The sequence below is a fragment of the Condylura cristata genome, unplaced genomic scaffold (assembly GCF_000260355.1).
Source record: "Condylura cristata isolate star-nosed mole 26May11 unplaced genomic scaffold, ConCri1.0 scaffold00017, whole genome shotgun sequence".
NCBI classification, from domain to species: Eukaryota; Metazoa; Chordata; class Mammalia; order Eulipotyphla; family Talpidae; genus Condylura; species Condylura cristata.
Genome location: NW_004567118.1, coordinates 36,418,379 through 36,432,375, shown reverse-complemented (window position 1 = coordinate 36,432,375; position 13,997 = coordinate 36,418,379). Strand labels below are relative to the sequence as shown.

The window sequence follows — 13,997 nt, the reverse complement described above, 5'->3', positions numbered from 1 at the left end:
GGCAGACCTCTTCTGACCCGCCCGCGGCTCCCCTCAGCAGTGTACTTCATCGATTTGCCTGTTCTGCGCCCCACTCTGTCTCTGGTGAAGCCTCTCGCCCTTCTTATCTCTGGCCTGTACCCCAGTTCTGTATGAATAAATCTTAAAAAAAAAATGCAGCGCTCTAATTTGTGTCAGAGTGCACATGAACTGTAGCCTGTTAAAATTCAGCTTAGAAAGACCGAAGTCCTAAGCCTATGTAGTATCCTCTAACATATAAAAAGATATAAATAACATATTTTCTAGACTTGTTTAAAACATTTTTTGCCTCAAGGTTTACTATTGCTCTTTCACACTGACTTAATCTAAATATAAGTAAAAATAACTTTTAAGGAAATGAATTTCAAAATAAATGTGAAGGCAGTAATCTAAATATTTAGAGCCTGTTTAGAAAGCTTATTACTGGGACATGTACTGTATTGGTATGATTGACATAATAATTGTAATATGTATTGCAAAAAAAAAGGATCGCTGGTGACAAGCTTAGTGAAGAGAATTAGAGGAACTTGATTTTCTTAAACCAAGTTAAAACATTTTCATTATAAGTTATTTGCTTTGAATGGTTAAAAACCTGTATCAAAACAATGAACTTTAAAACTGCTAAAATAGAGGGAAAAGATTCTTCACATAAAATGAATGAGTATATAATTTCTTGGAGATTCTTGCCGATAGTAATACTAATTTTAAAATGTTCTAGAATAACACTCTAGTGCCTGGGAAAATATCCCCAATAATAACATTCAGTCTTGTTTCATTTGAACCCTTCTGTTTGTGGTACCTTAAGCAAATTTGTGGCAATGGTCACACTTCCTGGGATTAAGAAAACACAACCATAAAACAACCATACCAGATTTAAAACACTTCCTGTTTTTAGTATTGTACTCTTTTGATTGACTGTCTCCAAGGAATGACTTTTGGATGCTTTTGGCTCTTCAGAAAACAGTTGAATTCGAAGTTCAGAGAAGGATGATGAATTCTTCACAGATCTTGGAAAGGATTTTTTTCTTACAGTTCTTAAAACTTTTATATAGTTTTCAGATTCAAACTTTAAATTTTAGAAAGTAAATACCTATATTAGCTTGAATGCTTGTGAAGGTTATCAGATGAAATGACACGTATTCTATTTTATTGAGGGCATCTAGTATTCAGTAGAGAAACTGACTAGTAAATGAATGTAAGTAGAAGGATGGCTCTTTTTTCTGAAATAAGAAAGTTGCCCTAAATGTTTTCATAATCTCTACAGCTGGAGCTTCATTAACAAATGCTGTTGGTCTATCAGGGTATTATAGCAGCAGAGAAACTAAGAACAGAAAGCCTTTCAGTAAGAAAGAAAATGAAAGAATTCCTGTGTAACAGGCTTCCATACTTATCTGTGTTCTGTGGTACTGTTTGTGCTGAACTTAAAGCATCTGCTACCTCAAGTTATGAGAGAACAAACTCAACATGGCATGAAATTACTGCACTGCCATTCACATTCATTAGAGCTATATTGTTACCAGCCATAGGCTTGCCTGACTCTTGCATGAGTAATAAAATGTAATGCTGCTTTGTGAATTTTATCTTAAAACATTACAAGTCACAGTTCTAACCTTGAGCAAGAAACAGAGCAGCTTTCCTTACCACAGTAGTATTAAGACCAGGAAGAAGACTCTGTGAGGTCTTTGGAAGGGGTATTGTATTAAATTACTCATTTTTTAAAACTAATATTTATTGTGTAGCTTAGCCATCAGAGATGTTAAGATTATTGAACAACCATCTTGTGACCATTATAGTAATAAGTAATTCAGACAGACATCATCAACAGATATAAAAGGTGGTGGGTCAAAGTTTGATGACAAATAGAATATTTACATAGTTAGAAAAGGGAACAAATAATGACTTGACAGTGGAAAAACCTAATAGATAACATATCCAAGTAATCAAAGTTATCTCCAGCAATAGGAAAATTAGCAGTGTGTGTCTCATTTCCTAATATGATACCCTGACAAGACATTAGTTCTTTTGTTATTACTGTCAGAAATGCACAATCTCAACCTAATCATGAGAATATACTAGACAAACCCAAACTGAGGAACAGTCCACAGGACTGTTGGCTTATATGGCTTATATGGGTACTCTTCAAAAATGTCTCTCATGAAAGACAAATACTAAGTAACTACTATAGATTAAAGACTCAAGACATGACAACTAAATGCAAACTGTGAGCCAGAATTTTCCTTATTATTGCATTGACTTTATTCTTTTTTAGTCCATAATTACAGAAGTGTGATGTATTTAAAGAAAAATATATAAACTACAGATTATATTGTTTCCTATTTTATTTTTCTGGTTTAAAAGGATTTTAAGCAGTGTGTTGTAGATTTTGGTTGGTGTATTCTAAGCACCAGTCAAGAACATTAGTTCTCTTGGCTTGGTTGAATTAGGTTTTGAGCTTTTAAACATTTTTAAATGTTGATATTTAAGCGCTTCATCATATTTTCAACCAGTAGAAGAAAGTCAAGGCCTTGTGCTATGAAAAAATATTAAAATGCACCATTTAAAAGTTTCATGAGCACTTCCTTTCTCAGGAAACAAAGTAGTGACTGCTAAAATGAATTTATTATAGTCATGGTATACACAGAGAATATTGACACAGATTTACACATAGGTAGATAATGAGAATGCTTTATTTTCAGAAAGGCAATTTAATGTATGTCTGATTTTCTTGTGGACAAGATGAAGATACAAACTGGGTGATTGTAGTTAGTAAATTGAATAAACATACCCAAGATTAGCGATTGCATGGCAGTCGCATAGATAGTTTCTAATGTGTGTCTGTTACAGAGATCTATTCTTAGTCCTGTTCTGAAGTTTAATAACTTGGATAAAGACATAGATAACATCTAGATCAGATTTTTAAATGTACATTTTGGAAGAGATACTCAAAACATTGGATGACTGATACTTGGAACCAAAGAATAATGGTAGCTGTGAGTGATAAATGAAAATAGGGCAAAATTAACTTGACAGGAATAATTTCTACAAGGTTAACCAGTCATGGATGATGGGTGGAAAGGACAAAAGGTAATTCATGGGAAATCAATATGCCAGATGGCCATATTTACCAGATTTATTGATTTTTTTTTTCTTAACTGTTTGACTTAGTATGCATTGGTTTGGTCTAGTCTGCAAGATGGAAACCATACTACTGTTTCAAACATAGGGAATTGGCTATACAAGAGAAAAGAGAATAGAAAGGGACTCTGAACTATTAAAAGATACATTAACTGTAGGAGGCAGCTACTACACCAAGCAACAAAAAAGAAGAGGCCATCATAACCTGGACACTATGGCCTTAAACTGGCGCTCAGACTTCTGAGAGGTCACTGTTCAGCCACTGTTAGTAATAAAGTCCATATTACCAAAAGATGTTGACATATGTAAGAAACCAAAATATTAAAATGGGGTCTCTATGTTGAACTTAATGTAATAGCTCTATATGAACATTTTTCCTTTTGAATTTGGTTCTGAAAATAAAGCAGAAAACTAAAAAACTAAAGCATGAAACTCCGTGTATTCATGTTCTATACTCTCCCTTACCCCATCTCTCATCACTATTCCCATTTCAGATGTGTTGCTATGTGACCCGAAAAAGGAATTTAGACCTAAATTCAAATACATGTATATATGTATGCACATAAAAAAAAACTTGTCGTGCTCTGAAACATGGTCTGAAGAACAAGTTTTGGAATTGACTTCGCTCTCTTTTTTCTTTCCCCCCCAAATATCACTTCTTTAGGTCAGTAACAGATCCAAGAGATGGAAAGAGAGTAGCCCTCAAAAAGATGCCCAACGTCTTCCAGAATCTGGTCTCTTGCAAAAGGGTCTTCCGGGAATTGAAGATGTTGTGTTTTTTTAAACATGATAATGTAAGTGAAATTGGTTTTTGGGATACTATTTCCTCAGTATTCTTAATTGTGTAAGTAAAGAACAAAAGAGAATTTAAAAGAGTATATGCAAATAGAACTTAGAAATCAGCTACAATTTTATGCCAGTCTATAAAAAGGAATAAGTATACAAGTGAGGTTCCTTAATTCATATACATTCTTCTTGAAATGGACACACAGAAATTTTCTAAACTATATTCTTTCAGTACTGTTTTCCTTTTACATATATTCTTTATATCTTTATGATTGTCTTAAATTTTTACTGTCAGCATTACTGGTTTTTTCATTCTGGCATCATATTAGAGTCACCTGACCAGTCTGTTTTATCCAAGCTCTATTTGGTGGTTTGAAATTTTAAACTATGGATTGTATGGCTTGTACAAGGCCTAACCACCAAATTAGGGAAATGTTAACGTTTCACATTGGCCTCTGTCTGCGGTGTGCATTTTCCTTTTACAATATTAATGTCTTTGAATTTTAAGAATATAACATGTTAAATATTTTTAAATCTCATGAGAAAGAAGCATGCATTTGTAGGGGAAATGAGTTAGGACTACAACCATAGTTTTTATTTTATTAAAGTTTTATTTGTGAAATGAACAAACAAGTATATTTCAGGATTCTTTGGTTGATCAATAAATATTGATGCAAAGCAATAAAAATGTTAGTGGAACTACAACTAAATATTAACATAAAAATGTTTAATATGTAGTTTGAGTGATTTAAGTGGAACTAATTGGTTTTGTATGCTTAATTTATCACTAAGTTAAAGAAGTGAGAAGTTTCTCCTCTAAAAAATAGGATAGATCTTAGGTAACATAGATGAGATTATGGGGTGATGTTGTTTCCTATAGCTGAACAGACTCATTTGTGGTTTGTGTAAGATACTCTCTCCTCAGCTAACTCTTAAAAGCTTGATACATATAGAATTAACATAAGAATATTAGCATTTGACTGTTTTCAACCATATGAAAAGATAACTGTCTCACATTCTGCACTTGGTATTCAACCTATGCTATTTTAATTGCTTTAATAGAAACTTTGTCAGAAAGATAATTTCTTGTGAGTCTTACTGGCATTTGTACTCTTCAGCAGCTCTGGCCAAAGTGTGGGTCTTACTTTATTGGAAAAACTTGAAAACATTTAAAGTATTTGGTAAATCTAGGAATATCAAATTTATAGTATGTCTACTTAAAGCTGCTTGGTTTGACAGATTTCATTTTGATAATTACCCTTTTAGAATTCATTTTCCTTAAATGTTATATAAAAGTTGTTGCTGTCTTTCAGTCCTTTGGAATTGCCTAGCAATGTTTGTTTCAGTAACATTCAAAATTCCACTCAAACCAATCTTTATGACTGGTTCCTCAAATTATGGAAATGATTTTCAATGATATCTAATACTTGCGTGATTAATTCTTCAATTTGCCGGAATACTACTCCACCATCAAAGAGAACAAACTTAAACACATTACCCAAATAAGGGTATCAACAAAGAGGAAATGTTTCGGAGGTAGCATTTTACTTACTAAGGGTTTCAGTGGTGAGTTATATTCAGAACTTCTTTTTTAAAGAAGTAAGGCTGATGTAATAGGCTACTATTTGCATATATTGGATTCTCTACTGCTTACCTATATTCATATATTCTGCTCATTCCTATATTCATTAATTAAGTTACAAAGACTGTATCAGAGGGAGTAGCATAAGAAAGGAAACTGAATTCTTGAAAATTATACTTTTTAAAACACAATAACCATTGTTTGGACTTCCTGAGCTCTATAAGAGAGTGATTGTGATTTTTATGGGAATAATGAGAAGTGAGGCAGAGAATGAGATGAATAGGAGCGCCACTATTTTATACATAATGAATTTATACTATGTTTTCAGACCTATTTCCAAAAACACCTCAGAGCCAGCATACCTGGTATGTGTGGAATGCCTGTTTAAGGGGCAACCAGTATTGATGTACTTAAAGCAACAAATATTTATTAAAATTGCATCCTGTCTACAGAGTGCAGTGCTAGGTCATATGGAAGATTTTTTTAAGTTTATAACACGGTTCTTTTTTTGAGAAGTGTAGTAGAGATGTTTAATTCATGTTACAATGTCAGGAAGTATGGTATATGCTTTGCACACATTAATTCATTTAACCCTTAAAATCCCTGTCAGAAAGCTTGTTAGCCCTACTTATGGAGAACCAAGCCAAAGTTTAGTTAACTAATTTGTCCAAGGTAAAGGTATAAGATAAGATTCGAGTTTAAATCTAACTTCTTTAGAATCCATATTGCTTAATTCAATAAACATTTATTGTGGTATCCAATATCCTTAAACTAAGCTACTTTAGCTTCTTGGGGTTTATACACTCAGCAAACTTAGTAGTATAATAAATACTATAATGGTGCTTTTGAGAGGACTGACTGAGTGGTTAAAAATTAGTGCGGGAGAGTTTGTATTCTTTGCATGAAAAAAAGCTGAGCAGCCAAGCCTTCCAGTATAGTAGATCACCAGGAGAGCCTTTAAAAATGCAGATTTGTGGGTCTCATCCCAGATCTACTAAATTGAAATCTCTGGGGTTGAGGTCCAGGTATATGTTGTTTTGTGTTTTTTTTTTAGTTTTTCGGGTAAATGTTGGCAGACAAGTTCCATAATATTAAGGAAAAGAGAGAAATTGTTGTGGACTTAGAAGCTCAAGGATACTTTAAACAAGGAAAAGGTAAACCTTAAGCTAAGCCTTTTGAGATTAAGATGTGATTGAATAGAAGGAAAAGAAAGAGATGTCATGATGGAAATGGCATTTAGAGATTACTCTGGTCATCATAGGAAGTTTGAATTTTAACTTGGATGGCTTTTTATGTATCAGAATAGCTCAAAATCCTGGGAGGTGTTGGATTTCCTTTTGAACAGAACTTTCAATGTCAGTGTAATCAAATTCATTTATTTCAGTTGATCTGACTGAGATAGAGAAACACACATACACACACATTTACACAGAAACGTATACTTTTTTACCATAAAGGATAAAATGCTCAGCCTTAAAGGATAGGCTCCCCTCAGTATATCAGTAGTAACTTAGGAAACAGAAATGGCTTTAACTGATGTTATTTAGGGATGTGACTATCGTTCAGTCAGATATGAACATGAAAAAAATCCATCAAGACAGTCTGTTCACCTTTGCAGCTGTGCATGCATCCACTCACACACATGACTGTCATGTGATCTGCTTGGAAATGTGAAGACTGGCTTGTTTTCAGTCTTGTGCTCTTTTGGGAAACTTGTGAAAGCTATGAACTCTCTTTCTTGGAAAAATGCACATAGATACAATTTTTTGTTATTTTAGGCTTTTGTTTGTCCTTGAAAGCCTATTTAGAGCCACCTTCAAGTTCACTGGTTCCAACTAAAAGCCCCTCTAATACAAGTCTTGAACTTTTTCTTGGTTTTAGGCAGTAGCACTAAGCACATATAGGCAGTCAGGTCTATTTAAAGAGTGAGTGCATGAAATGACAGAAAAAAGAAATGTCAGGGTTGAAATAACCTCTGTGAACTCTGTTGGATTACTTTTCCCAGTGTTTTTCTTCTGGAGAATTCTAGAAAGGGGTAAGGGAGGCAAAAGTAAGGATCATTAATTTTCCTTTGTATAGTCTCATCTAAATCAAACAAAGCCTCTTTGTTTGATAAGAAATAAGAAAAAGAATCATACCAGTTTGAAGCCAATAAGGCCCTTCTCTGATGCAGACATTGTTCATGCCAATGGCTCTCTGCTGCTAGGGAGTGTGAACCGCCAAAGGTTGCTTAGTGGATTTGGTTTTGTTTGTTTGCCTAAAATTTGTGGCTCTAGATAGATTCTTGATGCACTTAGAATAATAGTCTCCCATGTTCGTGAAGTAGAAAACTCAATGTGGTTAAGATGCATGTTCTTCCTAAGTTGAGCTATATATTCAGTGTGCTATCAGTTATGAGGGTTGAGTTCTAAAATTTGTGGAAGTGAAAAAGAACTAAAATATTCAAGATTGTTTTAAAGTAATTGAACAAAGCTGGAGGGTAACTGCGCCTAGGTATTGAGGTATGTGAAGCTACAGAAATCAAGGCAGCACAAAGATAGATTAATGGGATGGAAGAGAGAGCCTATAAACTGGCATACACTTATATCTTCCTGTTATTTGTTAGCCAGACACCACTGCAATTCAGTGAGGAGTGGTTTGCCATTTCAATAAAAAGGAATCAATAAGATGTCTATATGAGAAAACTCTACTTCGTAACATACTTAATGCCAAATGGATCATAAACTTAAATGTCAAAGGTGATAAAATAGAACTTTGAAAATGGAACATAGGAAACTTATCTTCATCACTTTGAAATAAGGAAAGGTTTCTTAACTGGACAAGTAAGGCATTGACCACTTAATAGAGATTGTTAACTGGGTACCATTAGCATTAAGAATTATTAAGTGATGGAACAATTTTTTAAATACTTAGCATTTGAGGAAGCCCATTAGACAGAAATATTTACTTGGCATTTTTTCAGTCTAAATTCTGTATCTAAAGAACTACTTTTCAAGAATTTTTGCTTATCAGTGAAAGATTGAAACAAAAATTTCACAAAAGAAGATAACCTATATGACTTAGAAGCATATAGCAAAGTGCTCAAGTCATTCATCTTTAGAGAAATAGAAATCAAAACTGTAATGAAACACTGCTATATACCCAATCAGAATGGCTCACATTTAAAGACTGACAACATCCAGTGTTGGCAAGGCTGTGAGTAAACTTTTAACTCTTTACCCATCGCTGTTATTTGTTAAACCACTTAAGAAAACTGGTTAGTTCAACCTACACATCTACCCAGTGACAACGGCAAAGAGCAGTTCAGCTCTTTGAATGAATACATTATGTTATATTCCAATAAAAAGGATGAACCACTGATCCACACATCAACACGGATGAATTTCACAGGTTTAACAGTAAATGAAAGAAGCCATATATAGAGGACTTTTTGACTGAATTTGAAAAAAGGTCAAGGTCAGGCAAAGTGAATCTAATGAAGGAAATGAAAAATAGTGGTAACATCTGAGTCAAACTGGTAGATTTGATTGGATAGGGGATGGGGGAAGCTTTCAGGGATTTTTGAAATTCTTAATTTCTTGATCTTAATCTTAACGGTAGAGTAAAATTTCATCACTAAACATTTTGTGTGTGTAGAAATCGTTAACATTAGATATTTAGGGTTTATGATTTTAATGCTGTGTTACAATTCTTAAACCATTGATAGTTTTTTTTATCTCTGCCTTAGGAGAACTCACATCTTTTGGGATTAAGAAAATGGGGAGAGGATAGCTCCTTTTGCTTAAATATGGACTTTAACTAGATTCTGTTAACAGTTAAGTTTCAAGTCTATATTTAGAATTGAGATTATTCACAGCAATTATTTTGTTAATAAAGGTCTGAATTAAAAAAAAACTGGCCACTTAACCATGTAACCAGTTTATAGTGAATCTTCTAACATTGTGGTGGTTAAAATTCTGGAAAAGTTACCATATTAGCTTTTGTTCAGTTCTTAAAAGATTTGAGAAATGCACTGAAACATTGTTTGCTAATAACCAGTATTTAAGGACATAGTTTTAGTTTGTTTTTTAATTAGACAGTTTTGCTTACTTTTTTTTTATCTGAAATCCTTTGAAGAATTGGTGGTTTTTTGATATTTTACTTTTTACAAGTCAGCCTTTACAAGTACTGCCCTGTTTAAGTCATAAATCTAATCTTACATAATTTACTCCCACAAATTGTTGTTGTTGGGACTTTGGCTATTTAAGTAGAAATCCAGACTTGAAGTCTGGAGCTTGAAACACTGCTGCTGTTCTTGCCCTCCTACTCATGTACATTACTTATGAGCTTCCTGGATCATTCTACTGGTCTTAGCAGTGTTCTTGCTACCTAGAGACACTGGAATGCTGTCCTCTGATAAACATTTTGAGAAAGAAAGAACAGGAATATAAAACAATGGGTATTTTAAAAATTGCAGACAGAGTTTAAAAATATTATACTTTTCAAGCTAACAATCACAGCTAACTGCTTTAGTGCAAATGTCTAACCCTGTTTATATGGCTTTTCTACAAAAAGCCTCATCAAATTTAGAATAAGGAAAGCCTCAATTCTTCTCTTTCAAGGTTTAAAATGTACGGTTGTCACTTTCCACTAGATAACCTCTAATTAAGCAGATAGATTTGAAGTGTAAAATGGCTTTGTCTAATGGACACTGTCATTCATTGCATTCTGTTTTCCCCCAAGACAAATACAGAGTTTAGATTCTGAAAGATGTCAAGTATGACACTAATTTCTAACTCCTTCCATAAGCATCGAATATTCATTTTAAAAATTATTCTATCACATAATGAGAAATGAATTTATGTGAATTTGTGACACTGGCTAGTTAAACAGGTTTTTTTATATATAAAAATGAAGTAATTTGTTTGTGATAAAGTTGAAACTAGAAAAGCTTTTACTTTTCATTTATCAAACTGTAAATATAAACATTTTAATTGAAAATGAAAGATTTTTAATAAAATATCCAAACTATTTTAAACCTTTCTATTTAAATAGTTTTAGAGTGAAGCTTTTTCATCACCGGATGTTTGGCTGAAAAAAGAATAATCTTTCAAAAGAACAAGGTTTCTTCCTTATATAAATTGCAAGTGGAACGGAAAAAGAGATGGAGAAGAAATCTATAGAGTAAAACTTAGAAGACATAAATCAGTCCTAATATGTAAATCTTATTTATCTCCTAATTTAGACTAACAAGCATTTAAAACCTATATGTGTATATTTTTAAAAATTGAAATTTGAACACTGGGATTTTTAAGCCATATTTTATTGATGTAACTTCTGTCTACAAAACTGTTTAAGTCTGGAGTATAGCTTCACTTCTCAATATGTACACATGCTTCAGTCACCCACCAACAAAGTTCCAGTGCCACTAGACCATCATTTTTATCTCCTACATCCCCTACTCCCTCACCTCTCTGGTAACCACCATATTTTTGGGAACTTAAGAGTTGCTTTTGTTGTGTTTTGTTAGTTTGTATATTCCACAAGTAAATGTAACCACTCAGTGATTCTCACTTTTCACTCTCACTTTCTGACTTCACTAGCATGATCACCTAAAATTCTACCCATGTTTTGGCAAAAGGCATAATTTGATCTTTTTTAAAAACTGAATAGTACTCCATGGAGTACCTACACCACAGTTTCTTTATCCAGTCACCCATCAGCAGGCATATGGGTTGATTCCATGTCTTGGCTATGGTGAATAATGTTGTTATGAACATTGGAGTACATATATCTCTTCATATGGATTTTTTTAAGGTTATGTTTATTGAGGTGATATACAGCACTGTATAAGTTTCAGGGGTATAGTTTTTTTTTGTTTTGTTTTGTTTTTTTTTAGCTTCTGCAAATGCATGCTCTCATACCAAGCAATCAAAGCACCAAAATCTTTCACCTTAGTCCACTGAGCATCTCTGTTCTTTAATCTCAGCTTCCTATCCTCTTTTGATAGACTCAGTTCAAGTGCTGGATATTTGATGGTATTTAAAAATGTTACACTTATAGGTTAGATGATTTTTTAAAGTTATCTTTTAGAGATGCCAGTATATGACTGAAATAAATCTGGCATTTGCTTCAAAATTATGTAGGGACAGTAGAGAATATAGATGAAACAGAATGGCCAAGTGTAGATAACTACTAAGGTCAGTTCTAATTACATAAGTATTCTTTATTCTATTTTGACCACTTTCACATGTTTGAAACTCTACATAAAATGTTTTCTTAGCAGATGAAGGTAGGTGGTGCAGGCATTAAATCTCAGTGCTATCAAGTTATTGCCAGCCACTGCAGTGTGAGTTCAATTCCTGACCAGGGAGGGTGACCCACATGGCGCAACAGACCTCTCTTGTCTCCCCAGTGCTCCCCTCTGCAGTGTATTTCAGTAGATCCACCTGTTCTGCTCCCCCACTCTATCTCTGGTGAATCCCCTCATTCCCTGTATCTCTGGCCTACATCCCAGTTCTTGTATGCATAAATATGTAAAAATAAATCTTTTAAAAAACAAAGCTAAAAATCAGCGAATTTGAACTTGTACAGCAACACAGTTTTACTTTCTGTTAAATAACTTCTGCCATATCCTTTGAACCTAGTATTTCTCATTAGCAAGATAGCAGCTAATTCTTAGCTGTGATACCAAAGATAGGTCTTAAAGAGAAACGACAGCGGATGGTGGAAGGAGGCTTATTGTTATTTTTCAGTGACAGAACTTACATTGGTCATATGCTGCTTTTATAAAGGACTTGAATTTCCAGTGCCTTAAAGTTGTTGGTGTGTGTGTGTGTTTACCCTAATGACTTCTTTTTTTGTACTTGGAATAAAATCCAAAATGCTTAATTTAAGACAATTTTGCCTGGTATATTCTGTTCCTTCCTCTTCTGTTTTATTGCAGTATACTTTCCTCCCACCCACTGTGTTCCATAAGACTCACTTTTCTGTTTCTAGAATCTGCCTGATTCTTTCTTACCTCAGTGCCTTTACACTACTTACTCATTGACTGACTAATTCCTCTTTGGCCTTTAACACTTAGTATAACTTTAGGAACATCCTCTACCCACTCCTTTTTACCTTTCCCTTCATAATAGATGTCATAATTATATATTTATGTAGCTGTTGGGTTTGTTTAATGCCTTAATCATGAGAGCAGAAAGGATATCAGTTTTGTCAGTATAGTCCAAGAACCTGCCACAGCCTGCCAGGTAGAATGTATTAAATAAACGATTTTTGAACAGAGAAATAAAGAAACGAGTAGGAGATAGAACTCAAGCTCTTAGAGTAATGCTAATTATTAAAAATACATCTTTCCTTTCTAATATTCTGTTTTGTGCCCAGGTTTTGGTAGCATGTGGTATAACCCAGTTAGCTTTCATTTGGCTTAGAATTGCCTTTTAGATAGTAAGTTTACATACCCATCAATGTTTAGGACTATGTGTCTTGAGTGGTAAAGTTAGCTGACCTCAGTGGGCAGTTTTAACTAAGCCATAAGCCTTTAAAGATTTACTATTTACTTGTATTTATGTCATATTTTGTGTCTTTTTAGTTCTCTAAATTTGACTTTTTTTCCTTCCTTAGGTGCTCTCTGCCCTTGACATACTCCAACCTCCACACATTGACTATTTTGAAGAAATGTATCCTAACCAGGGGATATAAAAGAAGGGGACAATTTTTTATTAATTTGCTCCTAGCATCTTTTGGGGTTCATGCCTTGAAGTATATTAAATCTGATCCTTGCAGAAGTGGTTGAGTATCTGGAACCAGGTAATTTTGAAATGCCAAGTATCTGACAGCACAGTATTACTAAGATATTCTGAGAGATGATAACCACAAAATAGGACTTGGTGGAGAGATATTTTACATAGTCACCATACAGCCTTAAGAAGTGAGCTATTACATTACCTTCCTCACTTTGCAAGTGAAACCAGTGAGGCAGCTATGTTGTAATAGATCTCAATAAAGTACTCTTGTCACTAAACAGTAATTGCCTGTCAGGAGAACAATACTGCCTTTTCCTTCTACCACTTGGGGTCAGGTAAAAATGAAGAGACAATGTAAGTTAAAGTCCTTAGTCCCTTAGAATAGAATGGTGGCAGTGGTTATGGCAATAACCATTATATATGTGAGATTTATTAGAGGAAGACACAATTCTCTATTCTTTACACATATGAACTGATTTGATCCCAAAACAATGGAAATGTGATTATTTCTATCTTACTGAAATGGAAATTGTAGCACAAAAGTTGAGAGACTTGATGGAGCTTGTAGTACTAATTAGTATTAGGATTAAGGATCAACTCCAGGCAGTTTGCTTCTGTTGTCTTGAAATCAACTTCTATCTATATGATTTTTTCAGGATAGAGATCTTAAAGTCTCTTATTAGAACTGCTAATGTGTAAAAAACTACTGTTAGGTATCATGGGTAGGAATAAACTATAAAATAGTGTCT

The 13,997-nt window shown here is 33.8% G+C and overlaps 1 protein-coding gene across 1 annotated transcript in view; it reads left to right on the top strand.

Annotated features, from left to right (window-relative positions):
- Nucleotides 1-13,997, top strand: part of NLK (nemo-like kinase) — a 141,283-nt gene that overhangs the window by 74,220 nt on the left and 53,066 nt on the right. The window contains exons 2-3 of the mRNA XM_004684871.2: nucleotides 3,818-3,947; nucleotides 13,127-13,182. Coding sequence (XP_004684928.1) covers nucleotides 3,818-3,947; nucleotides 13,127-13,182 — 186 coding nt within the window. The remainder of the gene's footprint in view (nucleotides 1-3,817; nucleotides 3,948-13,126; nucleotides 13,183-13,997) is intronic.